The following is a 21,245-nucleotide window of genomic DNA, read 5'->3' as shown; positions in this document are numbered from 1 at the left end:
ACTTAACTCACGGAGCGTGAGTTAAGTCACGCTGCGTGAGTTAAGTCACGCTGGGTACTATTTTCGATCAAAACCCAGCAGGCAACCACCCAGCTCCATTTTTTCTTTCCCTCCACCTCCAAAAACCCAAAAAGTGCGAATTTTTGGGGTCAAAATCTTCGTTCCAAATCATTGCAAATCGTCAGGAAGCAAGTTTCTACGCTCATCAAGCATCATAGAACAGGTAATGTACCGTCAAAACTCATCTTTTTTTTCGGGTTTTTCTGCAACTTACGTCATTTTTTTCCAGTAGGTGATAGGGCTCAGCGTAAGTTAACTCATGCTAGTTGTATGGGAAGCGTGAGTTAACTCACGCAGGAAGATAACACTAGCGTGAGTTAACTCACGCTACTGTGATGCCCAGATTTTGAATTTTTGCGCCACTTTTTTTACTTGCTTTGCTTGCGGCACAAGTTATTTATTTTTTTTCTTTGTTATTTTTTTATTGAGTTGACATTGAGTGATGTGGTTGAAAATGTGGCGGAGGATGGCGTTGAACCGAAACCGGGCAAAAACAAAGCTTCCGGCGAAGCTTCCGACGTAGGCGTAGGTTCCGGCATAGCATCCGACGATGTCAAAACCAGCCAATGATGTGAAGTTTAAAGTGAAAATTCCTTTTCAAGCTCACATTGTTCACAACCAAGGAAAACAAGTACCTATCGGTAACTTTGAAGAAAAGCCTAAACCGGTACCTACCGGTGTTCGTGTTATTGAAGTAAACACCGGGTCATTTTTTACAACAAATGAAAGATGGAAAGATCGAGAAGAATTACTTGGTTGGATTCGTCGACAAGCGGCTAGGGCCGGATTTACTATTTCTATAAATAAATCTAGTACAATAACTCCATACATTACGATGCAATGTGAAAGGAGTGGTGAATACAAGCCACCTAAGACGAGGAAGAAACTGAAGCTTGAAGGCACGAGCTCAAGAAATGTAATTGTCCGTTTAGGTCGAAATGCTTCTTTGAATAAAAAACACAAGATTGGTGGATTGCAATGCTTTGTGGAATTCACAACCATGACTTGACGCCAAAGTTATCCGGCCACCTTATTGCGGGTCGACAAAAAGCGGAGGAGAAGCAAAGAGTTATTGACATGACAAAGAGCTTGGCGGCGCCTAGGAATATTCTCACAGATTTGAAGGAAAAAACAAAGAAAGTGTGACACTCATCAAGCAAATGTATAATGCGCGAACTAGATGGCGCAAGGGGCAAAAGAGAGGACAAGACGGAGTTGCAATACTTGATTTCAAAGTTGGAGAAGCATCAATATGTCTATTTCACAAAAGCAAATAGCGAGGAAACCACTCTTGAAGACTTATTCTTTGCTCATTAATTGATATACTTAACACTTTTCCCACCGTTTTGGTCATAGACTCCACTTACAAAACCAATACCTACCGAATGCCGTTATTTGATATTGTTGGTGTCACCTCTACCAAAATGACATATTCGGTTGTTTTTGCCTTTCTTTCCTTTGAAAAAGAGAATAACTTCATTTGGACACTTGAGATGTTGGTTGGTCTTTTGACCTCAAAACGCAACATGCCTAAGGTGATTGTCACCGATAGGTACCCCGCTTTGATGAAAGTCGTTGCCGAAGTTCTCCTTAAAACAGACCATGTACTTTGTTATTTTCATATTGAAAAGAATGTCAAATCTAGGTGCATCACGGATTGTAGAGTCAATGCCAAGCCTTCGAAAGCAAAAGTTGTTGGCAAATATGCGAAGGAAGCGAATGATGACAAGCATTGTGAGCTTGTTAAGAAAATAGTGAGGGCTTGGAGAGATGTGATTAACTCTCCTACGCAGGATTCATTTGCAATTGCAAGGTTGACATTCAAAGATGAGGTATGCGGACTGTTTCCATTGTTTGTTAAATATGTTGAGGAAACCGTTTTGCCCCTTAATAAGCATTTTGTGAGGGCATGGACAAATAAATACTTGCATCTAGGGTGTAGAACCACCAACATTGTTGAATCGGCTCATGCACAATTGAAAAGATACTTGAGGAGTAGTGTGGGAGATTTGGCAGCATGTTGGGATGAAATTGACAAAATGTTGAAAAACCAATTAGGTGAGATACAAGAGAGTTTTAGGAGGAGCATAACCGTCATGGTACACAAATACAAAAAAAAAATTATTCTAAGAGTTGGAGGGGTATGTCTCTAAGGTCGTTTTGGGTTTCATCCATGAAGAACTTGTGCGCTCTAGGAGATTTGGCTTTGCTAACGAAGATTGTGGTTGTGTGCAAATGACAATGTTCGGGTTGCCTTGTAACTGTATTCTTGCCGAGAAGAGAAAGAAAAAATTGCCTATTCTTTTGGATGAAATAAACCCTCATTGGCGAAGGTTATGTGTAATTGGAGAAGAGATTGATGCCAATTTTTCCGTTATGGAGGAATGGAACGTCATTCAAGAACGTCTCAAGAGGGCCCCTTACAAGATGAAACTCTTCATCAAAGAAAAGTTGCGTGACCTAGGATTTCCGGAAGACACAATGTTGAAGCCACCTCCGAGAAAAATGGCCACCAAGGGAGCACCTAAAAGGGTGAAGTTTACACCGAAAACGAGGTCCACGGGTCGAATCCTCTCTAGGTGGGAGACTATTGATTCTCAAAATCCCGATAGTCAATGCTCACATGGCAAGAGTAATGTTCCAAAGAGTAAAGGTTCACGTCTTGGCACTTGCTCCCGCTCACAAGCTTCGACTCCTACTTCAAAACCAAAACCTTATTTGCAAATACCATACATTTCACAAATTACAAATCTCATGAGACCTTACATTGAAGACATTTTGAATTTTAGAGGGGATGGTAATTGTGGTTTCCGGGTCATAGCTAGGCACATGGGATTGAATGAGGAAGATCATGTTTTGGTTCGTCATGCACTTATTAATGAGTTGAAAAATCTCAAGAGTGACTACTTACCGATATATGCTACTGAGAGGCGTTATAAACTTATCTTGGATGATTTACACCCTCCAACAAGTAAAAGTGGTATTGCGCCGTTAGAGAAGTGGTTGACCACTCCGGATATGGGTCACATTATTGCTAGTTGCTACAATAGAGCTGTTGTTCTATTGACTTTGCTCGAAATGGATGGTGCATATGAGACATATTTTCCAATCCGGAGTGCTCCACCACTTAATCCACATTCCAACATAATGTGCCCTTGCTTAATTCCGGACCACTTTTTCATGTGAAGTTGAAAGAAGATTGTCCTCTACCACCTCCTTGTAAGGAGTGGATGACTCACAAGATTGGTGAGGCAGGAGAAATGGCATTTTACGTTTATGGATAGACAAGCCGCCTTTGATGATCTCATGTCTAAGGAGCCGAAGCCGCCAAAAAAACCAACAAATGAGCACAATCCTATTACTTGTGACACTCCAACTCCGAATAAACCAAAGCAAGATTTCGAAGTCATAGATGAAGACGAAGATTATGCACTATCACTAGTCTAGTTAGATAGGTTATGACACTTTTAGGTCGGTCGGTGTTCGTCCTATTTTTTGGTGGTATTACACCCCGACATATTTTTTGGTGGCCGATTGTGTAATTTGGATATATATGGCCAATATGTAACTAATATTATATATTATATAAATATATGAAATGAATTATTTTTTTGGTGGCCAGTTATGTCACACCAATTATTGCTCGCATTACTTTGTCACTAATTATTCAACTATTTATTTTATCTCATATTTGTTTTTCATTATATTATTGTGAAGTGAAACATGTCTGAAGATGCACAAGATCCAGTTAAACTTGAAGTTCGTTATGTAGATGTGAAAAAGAGGGTTTGGTTGACTGTAAACTGAACTGACAAGTTGGACGAGTTGAAGACATTACTTGATGACTTCTTTATCCATATTGGTTCAAATCATAGAACACGTGATGTGATAGTAAATGTGTCAGGCGCGGACTTGGGGGAGGATAAGGAAGAGGACTTTTGGAAGACCGTGTATTATCCACAACTTCTCAAAGATGATAGCGACATTGATTACATGTTTAGGTTAATGGTTGAGAATAACACTTTGTATCTTTTTGTCCGATCTGTTGAAGTGTAGTATTTATTTAAGTGTAACAGTGTAATATTTTCCGAATTTGTGTTTGTATTGTTGAATTTTAATGAATTTGTGTTTATGTAATTTAACAATGAATTTCGGTAATTTTGACAGTTTATGTGAGATTATGTAATTTTAGAAATTTATGGACAAATTGGTGTAATTTGGATCGCTTACGTGTCATTAATTGTGTTTAAGTGATTACGGGTCATTACCGACGAATTTGTGTAATTTGGACCGTTTAGATCGTTTATTGGTGATTACGTGATCGTGAGAAAAACGATGATTTTGTGTAATTTGGATAGATTATGTCGTATTATATAATAATGTTGTTAAACTGACGTAATTCGGTTAAGTTATGAATGTGACGTGATTACGGGTCATTCTAGACTTTTTCAAAGTTTTTGCAGTAACTGATTGCATTTAATGCTGTAACTGCTTACTGCTATAAACGTGAGTTAACTCACGTTAGTGCAAATGGCAACGTGAGTTAACTCACGCTGCAAATAACACTAGCGCATGTTAACTCACGCAACGTGTGTTAACTTACGTTGACATTTGCACTAGCGTGAGTTCACATTTGTTGGGGTATATTCGTCTTTTCACTTGGGAATGAGCAATACCGTTTGGGTAAAGAGCATAATTCTAATATATACATCCCACTTATTTAAAACAATTATTTTGAAACAGTCAAAGTTGTACATTGACTTGTGTGAAGATATTGATTACGACATGTATTTTGAAAAACAATTATATCGTTTTGCCCAAAAAAAAAACAATTCTTTAGTTAAGGTTGTAAAAGACATTTTTGCCCATGCATTTAAGTAGTTTGCAAAACGGATAATTGAGTTTTCGGAAATGCTAACGTGTTTTTAAGGACTTTAAAAGATAATTTTTTATTATAGAAAATTGTGTATTCAATGCATTGAAAATTAAAATATTTGACTTTTTTAAAAAATAATTTCATGATTTGAAATCCTTAAAGAGTGACCCGAAGCACTCGTTGAGATTTTGGTCTAAAGAAAGTAGGAGTAAGTTAACAACACACACGCGTTCGCGCGCACACAGACATATAGTGTCAACCATATGGTTCTCAGGGAAAAGGGGCCCTGGTAATCCGGAGTTCGACCAGGAGTAAGTAAAGTCTTACTAATAATTGTTCAATCGAGAAATCAAACTCAGATTCTTCTCAACAATTCGTCTTTGACGTTGCCCATTAACTAATTGAGCTCAATTGTTTGGTTATAAAAGAACATTTGTTGTACCTAAAACATCTCTGATGCAATCATTTTTTTATAGAGTATTAAGGTGGTAGTTTATAGCCATTTTTTTTGTGGTGTCGGGGTTCGGACCTTGCATATATTATGCATTAACCATTTAAAATAAGTATACATTTTTTTTTTATCATTGTAAATATTTCAACTTTTTGTTTTAGTACGTCTAAAAAATTTCTTCTACTTTTAGTCCTTAATTTTTTTTTTCCATCATCGCTGTTGGTCCATATTTTTAAATCAACTCATGTGTATGATTCGAAATTTTGAATAAGTTATTTTCATAAATGTTTTGAGTATTAAAAGAATCTCTCCCAAAAATATAAGAATGTTTTAACAAAACATGTCCGGGGTTGTGATGATTGAACATCATATGATATTTTTTGCTATGTTTTTAGTTATTTTCTTTGCATTTGAAGGCAAACTAGAAGTCATTTAGTGCATGAGTTTGAACCCTGCACCTTGCATAACATAGTCTCTATCAACTGAAATAAGTTCACGATGACTGTCATGATTAATATAGCACTCAAATTATATATGTCAATATTATAAAAAACAACTAATTGTCGTTTTACTCTTTGAATGTGACAAATAATCATAATCGAAATTATAAAGAGAAATGATATTTGAACATATATTTTATGACAACTTTCTCTTTCATACTCACATTACTTTTTATTTTATCTATTTATTGCTTTAATTTTCGTGCAAATACATATTTTTTTTTTAAATTATAGTCGTCGCATAAAGTGTCAACCAAATGGTTGTTCAAATAACACTACTCAATTATAAAATAGTCATGCACTTTATTAATAAAGTGAAATGACTATTACAAACAAAAAAAATGAAATGACTATTAAAAAAAAAAAAAAAGGTGAGAAAACGACGGCGTTTAAGAGAAAAGAGTATCGAATAATAATATTCCAGGAAGAGTCGAGTTGACAGCAGAGAAAAAGCTCCGGCAACCGATAATTGCACTGTAGTGCGACGGTGCCTACCATTCTCTTCCTTCGCTTAAACCAACACTCTTCAACCGATAATGCGCTCCAAGGACAGAATCTCTTACTTCTACGACGGTGCGTTTTCTCTTTTCTTCTCTATCCATTTCCACTTTTACACTCTAATAATCGCGTTTTCTTCTTTAGCTGAATCAGATTATTTTTCGTAGAAGTGATTTTCGAAATTTATTTATAGCTCTGTTTATTCATGTTCCTCGAAACCCTAGCTCTGTTATTCATGTGATGCGTAATGAATTGAACTTGCGTTTAGAACTGATTTAGGTTTCGGATCCAAGTCGTTGTTTAGCCGAACTTTAAGGCTTTTTCGTGTTTTTGAAAATGCAGAAATTTAGGTTTATTTGTTTTCCGTTAATTTAGGTTTAATCACTTTCATTTTCGTAAATTATTACCTGCGTCGACATGTTAGAGTCGCGTCAAGTGTTTCATAGGTTCTGACGTAAATTTTGTGATGTTGTTTGGGAGAGCTTGTTGAAACAGCTAATGGCATAGTTGATAAGTTGTTTTCAGCTCATTTTCATAAGTTCTCTAAAATAGCTTATGAAAACAGTTTATAGCTTATATGAGTACAATTTAATTTAATTTTATCTTTTGCTAGAGAAATAGCTTATACATAACCAGTTATCATAATAAGCGCTTTTGATATGAGTTGCCAATAAGTTGTTTATACAGGACCTTGATATTGGTAATGTACAATTGAGTGAGTCAGTGAGGATGGCATTTTGTGATAGGACAAGAAATTCCACAAAGCGAACTATTATGGCATCCGAGGCTGTTATTACATCACAAGATTTGCCCACATTAACTCACTCCATTAACAATTGGACTGACAATGCATTAACGATCATATCGGATTTATAGTTTTAATCGACAATCATGTCATGGGAGACTGTTTTAAATCATCTTCTCTCTCTCCTTATAATTTTGTATGGAGGGGAACATAGTAGTCAATCCCAGATAGCGGTGCGTGGCGGCCGATATTTGATTATTTTCTTTGGACAAATTACATGAATAATACTCTAAAGTATATAAAAAAAATATTTAATACACCAAAAAATAAAAGACAGAGGAACAAATAAAAAAAAATCATAAAACAAGAGAAACCATAAAACAAGAAAACAGAGGAAGAAAAAAGAACAGAGAAAGAGAGAAGAGATCCCCAAGTGGCGTTTTCCAGTTGGAAGAGGGAAGAGTGTGTTTTCTGGCGGATGTAAGAAGAGAGAAAGAGTTGAAAAATGTTATGGTTTACGAAATCCCCAAAATTCCCTCAAAAAGAGAAAGAGTGTGTTTGCTGTCACTTTGTCACTATAAATCAATTTGCATTTATTGTTTTAATTTTCATGCTGTTAGGCAAGGGAAGTAGTACGTTTAATACCACTCGAGTTCTGTGAGGAGCTGTTCAATCTTAATTACTTGTTAGTTTTTTCATTTCAAGTATTTAATAGACATTATTTATTTGCATGTTTTCCTGAACTCAATTACTTAAATTTCTTGTTGCAGGTGATGTCGGTAGTGTTTACTTTGGGCCAAACCATCCCATGAAGCCTCACCGTCTTTGCATGACTCACCATCTTGTTCTCTCGTATGATCTTCATAAGAAGATGGAAGTTTATGTCAGTAACACATGTTGTCTGTTTCATTTTTATTTGTATGTTTGGTATTTTGTTGCCATATGTTGATAGTTGTGGCTGATTACGTAAATAATGTTATTCAGATTATTTCTTTTTTATATGATGCAGCGCCCACACAAAGCTTATCCTGTTGAGCTTGCCCAGTTTCACTCTGCTGATTATGTTGAGTTTTTGCACAGGATTACGCCTGACACTCAGCACTTGTTCTCCGATGAACTGGCCAAATGTATGCTTTTCTCAATTTTAAACTGATAAGTTACTGTGATTTTAAATTTTTTGATTTACACAAAATAAGAAACATTGATAGAATTTATTGCTGTTTATTATATTTTCTATGTTAGAGAAATAGAGGGAAAGTGTAGACTGAAGCCTATCAATTTGAGTATATATTTGATTTAATTTCTTTTGCATTCTAAAGATTCTTGACATAATTTGTCTTAGATATTATAATCATTAGACTTGTGTTCCGCATCCTTCATAATTAAGCTTTTAACCACTGAAAACTATTTCATATCGTTAGTTTTGTTTTGTTTTGTTGATTGGCTTCAAGGTTTTTATATTTTAAACTGTCTTATACATATCTAAATGGAGAATAAGGAGAGTTCGTCTTTTTAAAGAGAGAAAGGAGGCAGTGGTTGGGAAGTTCTATGGAAGATAGCAAATCTTTTTACCCTCAAATTGTTGTTACTTTTCCCCTCAATAATAACTTGCATCCTCGCTTTCAATAGTTGATATCTAATTTCTCATGTTAACATTCTCCTATCCTAATGTTTTTATCTTAATATTTTCTGTTCATTGTTTAGCTAATAACAAGTTCCACCTTTATTGTTGATCATTTCTGTCAGATAATCTCGGAGAAGACTGTCCTGTGTTTGACAACTTATTTGAATTTTGTCAGATGTACGCTGGTGGAACTATAGGTAATGTGTTTATTGTTGAAACTTGAAACTATAGGGATTTAGATAGGGGAGGAATAAAAAGGACTAACGTAATTGTTATTGATTTGATTTTGATTATTGATATGAAGAACCAGTTGGAAAAAATAAAGCATCGACCTCAATTTATAGTAATTCTAGACTCCTATAAGCAAAAGGAAAAAAAACCATGAGATATATGATAACGCATCAATCTTAAGAGATTATCTTATATACAATGAAGATATTACAAGCTATTTTTTGTTTATTAACAGTCATGTTGAGGCTAAAGTCTATTATGCTTTAATCTTGTTACAACTTTGTGAGTGGCTGGAATAGTTACCAGCCTGAAGAGCCGATTGAAATGTTACATGAACAATGAAGATGAAAATGTACTGGAATGATCATAAGTGGACATTTTTCTAGCAACCAAATTATGCACAGCAAAATATTCTCCAAATTCATTATAAATGGCATCTGAAAGCTATATAAACTACACGGAAATTTAGGATTAAAAAAAATTGAAATTGTGGCTGGTGTGCACCATACCCTGGATAATTCATCACTGACATGCCTCATAAATGAGATAGACTGTAAATTTCCCAAGATACAATGATGATATGATTACATTTTTTTCGTACATTCTTACCATGATTTTGTGATTCTCTTTAATTTGGTCATGCCTTGTTTGTCTAATCTGTGCTGATTAACATGTATCTGCAGATGCTGCACGCCGATTGAACAATAAACTGTGTGATATTGCTATAAACTGGGCCGGTGGACTACATCATGCCAAGAAATGTGAAGCCTCTGGATTTTGTTACATCAATGACTTGGTTTTAGGGATCTTAGAGCTTCTTAAACATCATCCCCGTGTTTTGTATATTGATATAGATGTGCACCATGGTGATGGTGTAGAAGAAGCTTTCTACTTCACTGACAGGTCTGCTACTTTCTTATATTTTATCAGATTTAGGAAGTTCAAAGTGTTGAGAACCTTCAAGTTATCAAAACAATATCATTATAAATTTCACAACTATATTTATTAGTCTAACAAACCTCTAAATGTTTTCTTGTTATATTCAGAGACGATATTTTTGCCATACTGCACGTGATTTTTCTCTATTTTATTAAATGTTAATGTTTGACGTGACAGGGTTATGACAGTCAGTTTTCACAAGTATGGAGATTTGTTCTTTCCAGGAACAGGGGATGCTAAGGTGATTATCTTTAGGGGAATTAGTCACTTTAGTCCCTGAATGGGGAACGATTCGTCAATTTAGTCCCTGAATGCAGATAAATTGCAAAATAGTCCCTGAATGTAGACTTTGTTAGTCAATTTAGTCCCTGAATGCAGACTCCGTTAGTCAATTTAGTCCCTGAATGTAGACTTCGTTAGTCACTTTAGTCCCTGAAATTGACCATGCAGGGACTGTTTTGCATATTATCTGCATTCAGGGACTAAATTGACAAATCGTTCCCCATTCAGGGACTAAAGTGACTAATTCCCCTTATCTTTATTCTGTTTGTATTTTTAGTGTTTTTCTTGTTTTGATTGTAGTAATCTCCTCTTTTATAAGATTGATGTTTCAATTGTATAAATTGGGATATCACTATTCCCTCTGTGCATATGCTAAATTGAATATCCTGTGTTTGAAACATTTCTGAAGCTCTCAATATATTGGAATGATTTGAACTGATTTTACCTTATTGAAGGAAATAGGAGAAAGAGAAGGGAAATTTTATGCGATAAATGTCCCACTCAAGGATGGAATTGATGACTCTAGCTTCACTAGACTTTTCAAGACTGTAAGTTTTTATGTTCTTTTGGCCGAATTGCAACTTCAATATGGCATTCATTATTGTTACTTTTGGCTTGATGGTTTGTTCTCTGAACCTTTTGAAATTCTTGCGATATAGATTATTTCCAAAGTAGTTGAAACATATCAACCTGGTGCCATAGTTCTACAGTGTGGAGCAGATTCACTTGCTGGAGATCGCTTGGGCTGCTTCAATCTCTCTATTGATGGTGCTTATTTCCCAGTAAATTTCCCATTCTGGTGAAAATATCATCATTTTGTTACAACCCTTTGGCCTTGTTCTTCCTCACAATTGTTGATACCTATTGTGCAGGACATGCTGAATGTGTTAGATTTGTAAAGAAATTTAATGTGCCCTTACTGGTGGGTTTATATCACTTTATTTTTGCCTTCCATTCACCTGTACAATGAGTGGGATTTACATGAGTGGATTTCTGCCACAGGTCACTGGAGGTGGGGGATACACAAAAGAAAATGTTGCTCGATGTTGGACAGTTGAAACTGGAGTTCTTCTAGATACGGAGCTTCCAAATGGTATATTACGTTAGCCTCTTTGCAAATGTTAAATTGTGCCATGTTTTCCTGAAATTTATTTTCTTTATGAATTGGATTTAATGTTCATTGTTCTTTTACTATAAAAAAAATATTCACTGTTAAAACTTTTAAAAAAACAAACAGAGATAGATACTGCCATGTGAATTGTGAAGCGATGTTTTTTTTTTTTTGGGAACTATTTTTGGCTTTACATCACACTCTTGGAATGACGGAGAAAACTTTACCAAATACCCGTTATGAGGCATATGATATGAGAGGTTGCGATGTTGTAATTTCTTCATTGTAATCTCCTGCAATATCTGCCTAGAGAATGATTTGTGACCTAACTAGTGTTTATCATGATTCTAATATGGTTTGCCCCTCCTTTTTCTAACCTCACGGTTGCTTTTGCTTGAAGGTGCCCTGATAGACTATGTAATCTGTCGTCACACTGCAAATTATAAATTATTTTTTAGAAACATAACAAAAAACCATTCAAACTTCTCAGCCTAATATCTTAAGCGTTCGGGATAATCAGCTCATGTAATGGTTTAAGAGCCTCTACGGCTAAGTGATAAAACATTTGACTGTCACCATATCCACCTTCTAAATTTTAAAAAAAGATTGAGTTGTAGATTTAGATAGGTATTCACGTTTGCAGTGCAAATAGCTCTTATGTGAGGGCGTATTAGAAACTATTCATGTGTTTACACCTATCAGGTTGGGTTTTTTAGATTTTGGTTGATGGTAGTTTCTTGTATCTCTTTTCCAACGCTTGAATTTGGATTTCAGATGTAAATTATGTCTTGTTATTTCTAAAGTCAACATTTTTCAACTGCTTGGTCTTTCTTGTGCAGAGATCCCGGAGAATGATTATATCAAATATTTTGGACCAGACTTCTCATTGAAGATTCCAAATGGGTTTATAGTATGTAATTGTCAATAGTCTTGTTTATATTATCTATATATTTACCTGGACTTGTATTTATTTTTAAAATTGACTTGAGACTCGGAGTTTCTGGTCTGAATTTTGATACTTCAAATTACATAGGATATGATCAAATACACATTGTTATAATTTTAGTTTAGACTCTGCAATGTGCAGTGAAATGTGTTTATGTTCTCATTAATTTTCTTCTTTGAATTGATCAGGAAAATTTAAATAGCAAATCATATCTTAGCACTATAAAAATGCAAGTCATGGAAAATCTACGTTGCATCCAACACGCTCCGAGTGTGCAAATGCAAGAGGTGAGTTCCTCCTTGAAATCGGGATACCCCGCCCAGAAGGCAGTCTCAGTTTTTTTTACATAAATTTCTTTGTTGTGATGATCTGTTTGTTTTAAACTTAGAGTGTGAAGTATTAGCTCTCCAAATCAATTATCTATCGCAAATGAATTAAAAAAGAACCGTCATGATGGTGCTTCTAACTTTAAAAATGAGAATCGTTAGTTGACTGGGGACTATGGTGATAAAAAGTTGTGCAGAAGACTGAAATCTATCACTTAGGTCATAAGTTATAGCATGTTAGTGAACATATAATTTCAGGATCTATCCGTCATTATCTCTAGTTAATATTTTTTTTAATTTTTGGACTAGAGTGGTTCGAATTCAACCTCCTTCTGTGCTGTCATATGATAAAACCACTTTTAACCAAAGCTGACCCAGCCAATACATAAAACTAATAATATGTTCCAAATGGCGAGACTAACTTTTTGTGGGTTAATTGCAGGTCCCACCTGACTTCTACATTCCTGATATCGACGAAGATTTGCAGAACCCTGATGAGCGCAATGATCGTAAGGAGAAATAACTTTATTTTTCTTTATTCTCTATGTTGACTTGGTGTAAAATCTTAGTTTATTGATTTTGATAATCCTCTTTCCAGAGCACACTCAAGACAAGCACATCCAGCGTGACGATGAATATTATGATGGTGACAATGACAATGATCATCAAATGGATCTTCCATGACATTAGCTCCCGCTATGTCCATCCTTTTGTTTGGAGCGAGACCGTTTTTAGACACAAGTAAAATGTGACTAGATAGAAATACCTGGTGTTGTATTAAGAAAGCATTAGGCCTAACCCAAGTGACTCATGTATATTGGTTAGATTTTTTGGTATTATTGTTTTGTATATTTGCTGAAAACTGCATTAATGTCGTTTTGAACTTATGCCATTTTATCTGCGGCGTTAACATGTGCCCCGGACATCAGCTATTCTAGGTAATATAAAGAGTTTGCACAATATATGGACAATGTTTTCGTGCATAATTATTCCGGGCTTGTTTTTGTGCCTTCCTATTTTTGGGAGTAAAATGTAAATTCTTAAAGAGTTGGATTACAATAGAGTTCAATCTTTGTAAAAGAAATGTTGGGGAATGCAGTCATTGGATGCTCTTATTTTGCAGTTGATATGTGGCAGTTTTATGAATGATTGTAAGCACACCTCAACATTCTTAGGAATGGGGTGCAAGTTGCGAGTCCCATCTTTATGTTTGAAATTCGAATAGATGATTTGTGGCATCTTATTACATTCGATCAACAAATTCATAGTCTTCTGCCATCTACATGAAAATGGAAACATTTCTTCTTTGTGTGTTAACAATTTAGATTTCTTAAGATGTTTTTAAAATTTGTTTGATTTAAATATTTCAAAAATAAAAATAGATGTGAATGAACAGATTGGACAAAATGTTGATCCTTGTAATCATTCTTCTGATGTGCATGTCAACAGATTCAATTAATCTTAACTATGCCACTAATATCAGGATTGTATCTTCTGGCTATTAAAAGGGGATTAGAAATCTGTTATTTACAGCCAAAATATCACCCAGCAATGATTAACAAGCATCTTCAAGTGAATCCAACACCGGCAAGTGAAGGTTGGATAGCTTAACTAATTTGAGCTACGGAAAAAAGTTTAAAGGTCTTAAGTTCAAACCCGAGCAAAGAGTAAAATATTAACAAGTACTAATATTTGCGATTAAAAAAAATTATTTGTATGAGATTGATTTATACTACTAGACTCCAAAACATAGTTTGTGTATTCTTCATAAATACCTAACAAATATATTATGGTGGAAATACCGTCTTCCATAATTTTTGTGTGGACTTTAATCTCTACAAAAAATAAATAAAACTCAGGTAATCACTAAGATTTTTATTTTGAAGATAAATCCTTATTTATTAATTTTGTTACGTCTCCAGCAGCTTAACCTAATTTTTTCCCGCTCATTTGCTTTATTAGGTTTGCAATTATTTAACCTAACAAATTCAATCTAAAAAAATGCATTGCATACCAATTTCATTCCTATCCGCTTGCTTTTTTTTTTTTTGAAGAAAATATTTTCTACCATATCAATGATCTTACGAGTTAAAGATTATTTATTGGTCTCTATTATAGTCGAGAAAACTCGTGCGACGCACGGGTCAAAAGTCTAGTTAGTCCTTAACTCGGTATAACATATGAACTTTTTTTGTCATCCCTACATTGATTTGCACAAAAAATGTAAAAGAATAAAATAGATCCTTTCAAAAAAAATAAAAAATAAAATAGATCTTCACCGTATATTACTACCACAAAAAAAAAAAACTTTGAAAATCTATTAGATATCCTTTTTTATAAGTAAGGAAGGCTATTGTTGTTCAACAAAGCGAGAATAACCCTAAACCTAACATCTGTCGCTCACTCTTCCAATGGAGAAAACATCTGCTACCATGAACAAGCGGCTAACCCTAACATCACCGCCGTCACCTTCATTCTCTTCCAATGATGATTCACTTCCCGTTCTTCCTTTCGAACTCATTGAAGAAATTCTGTGTAGGCTATCAGTGAAGCTCCTCCTTCAACTTCGATGTGCTTGTAAGTCGTGGAATTCTCTAATCTCTCATCCTAAATTCGCCAAGAAGCACCTTCGCATGTCAACCACATGCCACCTACACAGAATAAGAGAGGGCAAATTCCTTCTCAAGTCACACCCACTCCACTCGGTATTCACAGACGACGTAACCACTGACGTCATGCAGCTCAGCTTTCCTTCCACCATTTTTTATGAACCTCGCATTGTTGCCTCTTGCAACGGTATCCTTTGTATTGCCGACTTTGTCCAAACTTCTTCCATTCCAGTTCTATTGTGGAACCCTTCCATTAGAAAATTCAAGGAATTGCCACTTCTTGAAAAGCCAAAAGTGATGTGTATCCACACATTCGGATTTGGCTATGATTCTTCGATGGATAATTACAAGGTGGTTGTTGTTTTTAGATACACTGTACTTGATAATAATCTTAAGTATGTCTGCAAAACTGATGTGAAGGTTCATACCTTGGGTACCTATTTTTGGAAAAGCATTCGGGAGTGTCCTTTTGTTGCTGTACCTACTAGGCAGTGTGGAAAATTTGTGAGCGGCACAATTAATTGGCTGGCATATATTGATATCTCCGGGCAAAGTGTACGCTTTATTGTTTCTTTTGATTTGGAGAAAGAATCTTGTCAAAAGATTTTGCCTCCTGATGATGAAGGAGTGTGTCATACCCCAAATTTTGACCAAATATCACGCATTCATGCATCGACACGTGTCTTTTAGACCTGACCAAACTCCGCGTTTTCAGCGAAAAATTTGGCAGAGAGGTATTTTAAAATACTTCATATTTGATTCTGTGTCGGGCCCTCTTCTCTCATCTTTTTTAATATCCATCTTTTATTTTAAAAATTTTAGTCTTATTTAATTTTAATTTCCGTTTAAATATTTTTTGGTATTTCATTTTCGTTTTGTATTTTATTATTATTATTATTATTATTATTATTATTATTATTATTATTATTATTACTAGGTCCATACAGTCTTGTCCCTTTGCCCATGCCTCAACGCTTTTGTCTGCCATGCTCACGCGCAAAGATGCTCACGCTGTAGATTCGCACAAATGCACATGTTCAGAAAAACGACCCATCATCCTTTGTCTTGAGACCTTGATTGTTGCCTATTTGAAGGGGATCAGCGCACAACACAGGGGGAGGAGAACTGAATTTTTTTCATCAACCCAAAAACCTGCAAAGAATTCACACAGACAGTTTCATACAGAGCTAATTTCACACAAACAACTTTCCCGTAAAACCTGCATCGCAAATCCTTTCAAACCCAAACATACCTGTTACCGAACCAGCAACATCATTCAAACAAACCATAGTCGTACACCACTCATCACCACCATCGATCCAACAATAACCAAATCCAACCACAGCCGTACCAAGACCGATCTCAAGCCCACAAAACCATTAACACACCACACCAGTCACATAACCGAACCAAAAATCATCAAACCAGCAGCTTTTACAGTAAAGAAAACAGTCACTAACTCCACACACAAATCCTAAACCGAATCAATCTGAGAAGCAGTGACAAAAAGGTAGAAACGTGTTTTAACTTGTAGATCTTTGATTCATACGTGTGTGTTTGTGTATTTTCAGGTGAGAAAACGAAAAAGAATAAGTTGCGGGCGGCGCCACCACCTGGAGTGGCTGGCCGCCGCCCATCTTTCTTTCCCGTCGGACATGGAGAAGAAGAAGTGAAGGAGAGAGCATTTGAGAGAGGGGAAGCCGAGAGAGAGAAAGCTGTGGGTAGAATGAAATTTTTGGGTCTTATACCATTTTATGCCAACCCATCCGAACCGGGTTGACCCATAACCCGTATACACCAACCCAGTCCATTTACTCTTGACCCGTTTCTTTATTCTGCATACTGTTTACACCTTTATGTTACTCGTTGCACCCCCCTGCTTCATTACACATTAACATTTTCATGCATTTGCAACTCGTTTTCTTTTTAAAACCATCCATTGTTTTATCATATAAGTCTGTTTAAATTTATTTATGCTTTACATGCATCTAAGTTCAAACCTTTTTTATATCATGCATTTTGTACTACTTAATGATTTAAACTTCACTTCATATGCATCTTAGTCCATTTAGGTTTAAAAATTATTGCATGCATATTCCATTTCGTTTTTTTTTTCATTTTGTTTAAGCATGTTTATTCATTCTTGTGCATTTGTGTTTTTGTTTTGGTCATTGCTGCTTCGCCATTTATTTCGTGTAAATGTTGCGTTTTAGTATGTATAATAGGACTCAATGTAATTTAATCTTCACGCACTTTATTTTCTGTCATTTATATTTTGTTTGAGACCATAGAATGTAATTAGGAACGATGTAGCCACAAATAATGAGAATATGCACAGACACCACAAAGTACTCGCGTTTTACTTTTATGCTCCGTTAGTTTAATTTTTATCTATATCTCAAAAACAACAAAAAAATCAAATATGCAAAACTACAAAAATATTTTCTTTATAAACCTTGGACTTCAACCCAAGTTGTTCTTTTCCTTTTGTTTTCTTAATCAAATGTTCAATCAATTTAACATCCACATTAGACATGGATTTCTTGCAAGTAAAATTAACCAACTTCATCGTATTCTCTCTTATGCCTTGAGGCCTCTTATCCCTTCTTAAAACCATTTTCAAAAAAATGTTAAAATCAATCCAACTCATCAAATAATTTTCGAGAGAGAACTACAATGGTTTTGATTCCACTTGTGGATATGTAGGCAGAGGGTTTCATCCTTCCAAATCAATAAAAATGTAGATATTTAGGTTTCTATTTTCTTTTATAATTTCAAATTCCTTCTTTTAAAAAGCAAGCAAGTTTATAGCACAAAAGTTAAATAAAATCAAGAGGTTCTCGTAGAGTACTACGAATATTTAGGGTGCCTAACACCTTCCCTAAATATAACCAACCCCCGAACCCTTAATCCCTTAAAAACGTGGTATTTGAACCTTTTTCCACTTTCTTTTGAAAAGAATTAAACGTTCAGTCGTGAAACCAAAAGCGGGTCTTTGACCGTGCGAAAAATGACGCGACAGAAATGGCGACTTCACTGGGGAATAAAAGTAAGAGGGTTAAACCTAACTTGGCTTTATTTAAAATTTGTGTTATAAACTTGCTAAAAAAAAAAACATGTTTTAAATAAAAGATGGAAATCACGTGTATATTTGTGCTCCCTTCTTCTTTCTCATTTCCAACGTGAGTGGTGAGATAAGTCCTACACCCGGACTTGAGAGAAATTTAAGATAGGACGGTGGTATGATCATAGTGCCTTGCCAAGAGTGAATTTTGGTTTGCGACACATGTGATAACCCCACTCAACTGAGGGATCTTGGAAGTATACTATGTTGGCATGAGTATTCGTGTTCGACATGTTATTTTCAAGTGACTGTCGAAAGTTGAGGACCTTTAGTTACCTTTAACCCCTCTTGGCCTTCTAGGACGTGGTGTGGTGGCTAATCATGAGTAATCTTGGTTTAGTTGACACGCGATACCACACTCAGACGAGACTTTCTTACGAACATTGTTGGATCGGAAGTATTTCCGTACCCGATAGTGTTCGGGAGTGGTTGATAACTCTGGGAACTTGGTAGAACCTGTGATACAAGTGCAAATTAAACCATAGTCCTTACCAAATGGCGTTGTTACCTTTGGCTCCAACATATGGACTTAAACTTCACCATATTTTCACCGTTTGTGTAGCGTAATCATGCATACATGCATACATGCATAAAAACTTTTTTTCATTAAAACATCGAAGGATTTAGATAAGTTTTTGTAAACATCAGAAATATTCCACATTTAAAGGAAAATAGAACCGATTGCAATAGCTTTACAAATTTACAAATGATATCATGTTTCCTCTGCGATGTTTACAATTCACCTTGACAAATCCTTTGATAAACAAAAAATTCATGCCTATTTTGCATAAACATATCATACATCATCCTGCATTTCACAATTTCCGAACTCAAGTCTCACTAAATTTTCTTCTTCAAAAAGAGGTTAAACTGTCTCAACTGTGGCCCGACGCACTCGCTACCGGTCAACTATTGTATACGGCACTCGGGCAAACTTCAAGAGTAAAATGGAACGTATTGAGCAAGACAATGAGACACTTCGTGCTGAGGTGACAACCTTGAATGCCAAACTGGATGAGTTGGCGGACATGAAAACGAAGATGGAAGAATTAACCACCCTGGTAAAGGTGTTGGCAGTGGCGCACACTCCGCTACCCCCTCCTCCTCCTATCAGAACCCGAGCCGAAGCTACTGGCCCTGAATGGACCTTTTGTGCCGACACTCCGACATACTCAGCTCCACAACAGTCCACGCCATGGTTTCAACCTTTGACTGCCGGCGAGATACTTCGCCCCATTGCCTGTGAAGCACAAATGCCTACTTTGCAACATGCAACTCATGTTCCTCGGCAAGTCCCGATATTTCCTCCAGCTGTTGTGACCTACTCAGCGCCTGCTGTTCATGCTACACCACAAGAAGAAGAACCCATCTTCCATTCCGGAAATGTAAGGGGGCAGGATAGAGTTGATGACTTACAAGAAAAGTATGAAGAGATGCATCGGGAATTGAGAGCTCTAAAGGGAAAAGAAGCTTACGGGAAATCTGCTCATGACCTTTGTCTAGTACCGAACGTCCGGATACCCCATAAATTCAAGGTACCTGACTTTGAAAAGTATAAGGGGGACTCCTGTCCAAAGGACCACCTGACGATGTACGTAAGAAAAATGTCTGCGTATGCTAAAGACGATGAGGTCCTCATATACTTTTTCCAAGAAAGCTTGGCTAACCCCGCTTCAAAGTGGTACAGGAACCTGGACAAAACAAGCATCCAAGATTTCCAGGACTTATGTGATGCCTTTGTGCAACAATATGACTACAACGTAGACTTGGCGCCGGATCGAGGTGACCTCCAGGCTGAAACTCAAAGAGAAAGAGAAACATTTAAGGAGTACGCTCATCGGTGGAGGAATATCGCCGCTCAGGTCAGCCCACGGGTGGAAGAAAAGGAGTTGACCAAGTTGTTCTTGAAAACTCTCAACCCATTCTACTACGGAAAGATGGTGGGGTGTGCATCTGGAAGCTTCGCGGATGTGGTCAGCGTAGGTATAAGTGTTGAGGAAGGTGTCCGGGAAGGACGAATAGCAAAGGATGATGCGTCCACTAGTGGTACCAAGAGGTATGGTAACGAGTTTCCCAGGAAAAAGGAACAGGAAGTCGGTATAGTGGCCCAACAACGCTATCCAGCTCATCAACAAGTTGCTGCCATAACACCCGCTACCAATACAAATCAACGACTAAATCACCAACCACAAAGGCCTCAAGGACTTCAACCATATTATCCACCATTATACCAGACCAATTACCCTCTCCCACATAACCCTCAACAATTCTACCAACAACCATATCAACCTCCGCTGCCTCAACAACAACATCAAGCTCAACAACAGCCTCGTCGTCCTAGAAACCATTTCCCTCCTATACCCATGTTATATAAGGATTTATTACCCTCCCTACTTGCAAGTAATCTGGTGCAACTCAAGGCTCCCCCTCGCGTGCAAAATCCTTTACCTCCCTGGTACCGTGCCGACCTCACCTGTGAATTCCATCAAGGGGCACCGGGGCACGACATTGAGCAGTGTTACCCTCTTAAGGAGGAGGTTCAGAAGTTGATCCAGAACAAGGAGTTATCCTTCACAGACTCGGATCCAAATGTGCAAGTCAATCCGCTACCACCTCATAATATCTAGTGTTTGATATTTTCTTCCGCTACTCATTTGTTCAAGAAATATGTTTGCTGGTTGTTTATGTTTTCTAAGAAAAAAAATCCTTTCGTCACACCCGAGACGTAAGTGAACTTGTGTAGAGCTTTTGCTTTAAGTACTTTCCATCATTAATGAAAAGATCATTTTGATCCCAAATCTGCTTTTATTTTGTGTTTTTCTGGAAAAATGGTAATAAAAAAAAAATTATTTTCCTTTAATCATTTCCACATATCTGCATAATCATAATGTTTATATCAATAATCAAATCATGCATTTTTAAA

The 21,245-nt window shown here is 36.3% G+C and overlaps 4 protein-coding genes across 4 annotated transcripts; all 4 read left to right on the top strand.

Moving 5' to 3' along the window:
• The first annotated feature begins 1,445 nt into the window (after window positions 1-1,445).
• LOC146930149 (uncharacterized) lies at window positions 1,446-4,116 on the top strand. The gene is made up of 3 exons (XM_085707498.1): window positions 1,446-2,118; window positions 2,240-3,209; window positions 3,936-4,116. Exons 1-3 carry the CDS (start codon window positions 1,446-1,448, stop codon window positions 4,114-4,116), a joined length of 1,824 nt encoding a protein of 607 aa, XP_085563624.1.
• Window positions 4,117-6,309: 2,193 nt separating this feature from the next.
• HDA9 (histone deacetylase 9) lies at window positions 6,310-13,551 on the top strand. Its single transcript, XM_085701766.1, has 14 exons — window positions 6,310-6,460; window positions 7,901-8,013; window positions 8,140-8,257; window positions 8,877-8,951; window positions 9,669-9,888; window positions 10,102-10,165; window positions 10,662-10,754; window positions 10,866-10,974; window positions 11,079-11,128; window positions 11,209-11,299; window positions 12,157-12,227; window positions 12,452-12,550; window positions 13,032-13,098; window positions 13,188-13,551. Exons 1-14 carry the CDS (start codon window positions 6,424-6,426, stop codon window positions 13,271-13,273), a joined length of 1,293 nt encoding a protein of 430 aa, XP_085557892.1. The 5' UTR covers window positions 6,310-6,423; the 3' UTR covers window positions 13,274-13,551.
• A 1,449-nt stretch (window positions 13,552-15,000) lies between these two features.
• On the top strand, window positions 15,001-15,888 carry LOC146930147 (F-box/kelch-repeat protein At3g23880-like). The gene has a single exon (XM_085707497.1). The coding sequence runs from the start codon at window positions 15,001-15,003 to the stop codon at window positions 15,886-15,888; it is 888 nt and encodes a 295-aa protein (XP_085563623.1).
• Window positions 15,889-19,269: 3,381 nt separating this feature from the next.
• On the top strand, window positions 19,270-20,949 carry LOC146930146 (uncharacterized). Its single transcript, XM_085707496.1, has one exon. It carries the CDS (start codon window positions 19,270-19,272, stop codon window positions 20,947-20,949), a length of 1,680 nt encoding a protein of 559 aa, XP_085563622.1.
• The last annotated feature ends 296 nt before the right edge of the window (window positions 20,950-21,245 follow it).

The sequence above is a fragment of the Medicago sativa genome, chromosome 4 (assembly GCF_051527215.1).
Source record: "Medicago sativa cultivar Bolivia chromosome 4, Bolivia_mono, whole genome shotgun sequence".
NCBI classification, from domain to species: domain Eukaryota; kingdom Viridiplantae; phylum Streptophyta; class Magnoliopsida; order Fabales; family Fabaceae; genus Medicago; species Medicago sativa.
This window is presented reverse-complemented; position numbering and strand designations above follow the sequence as displayed.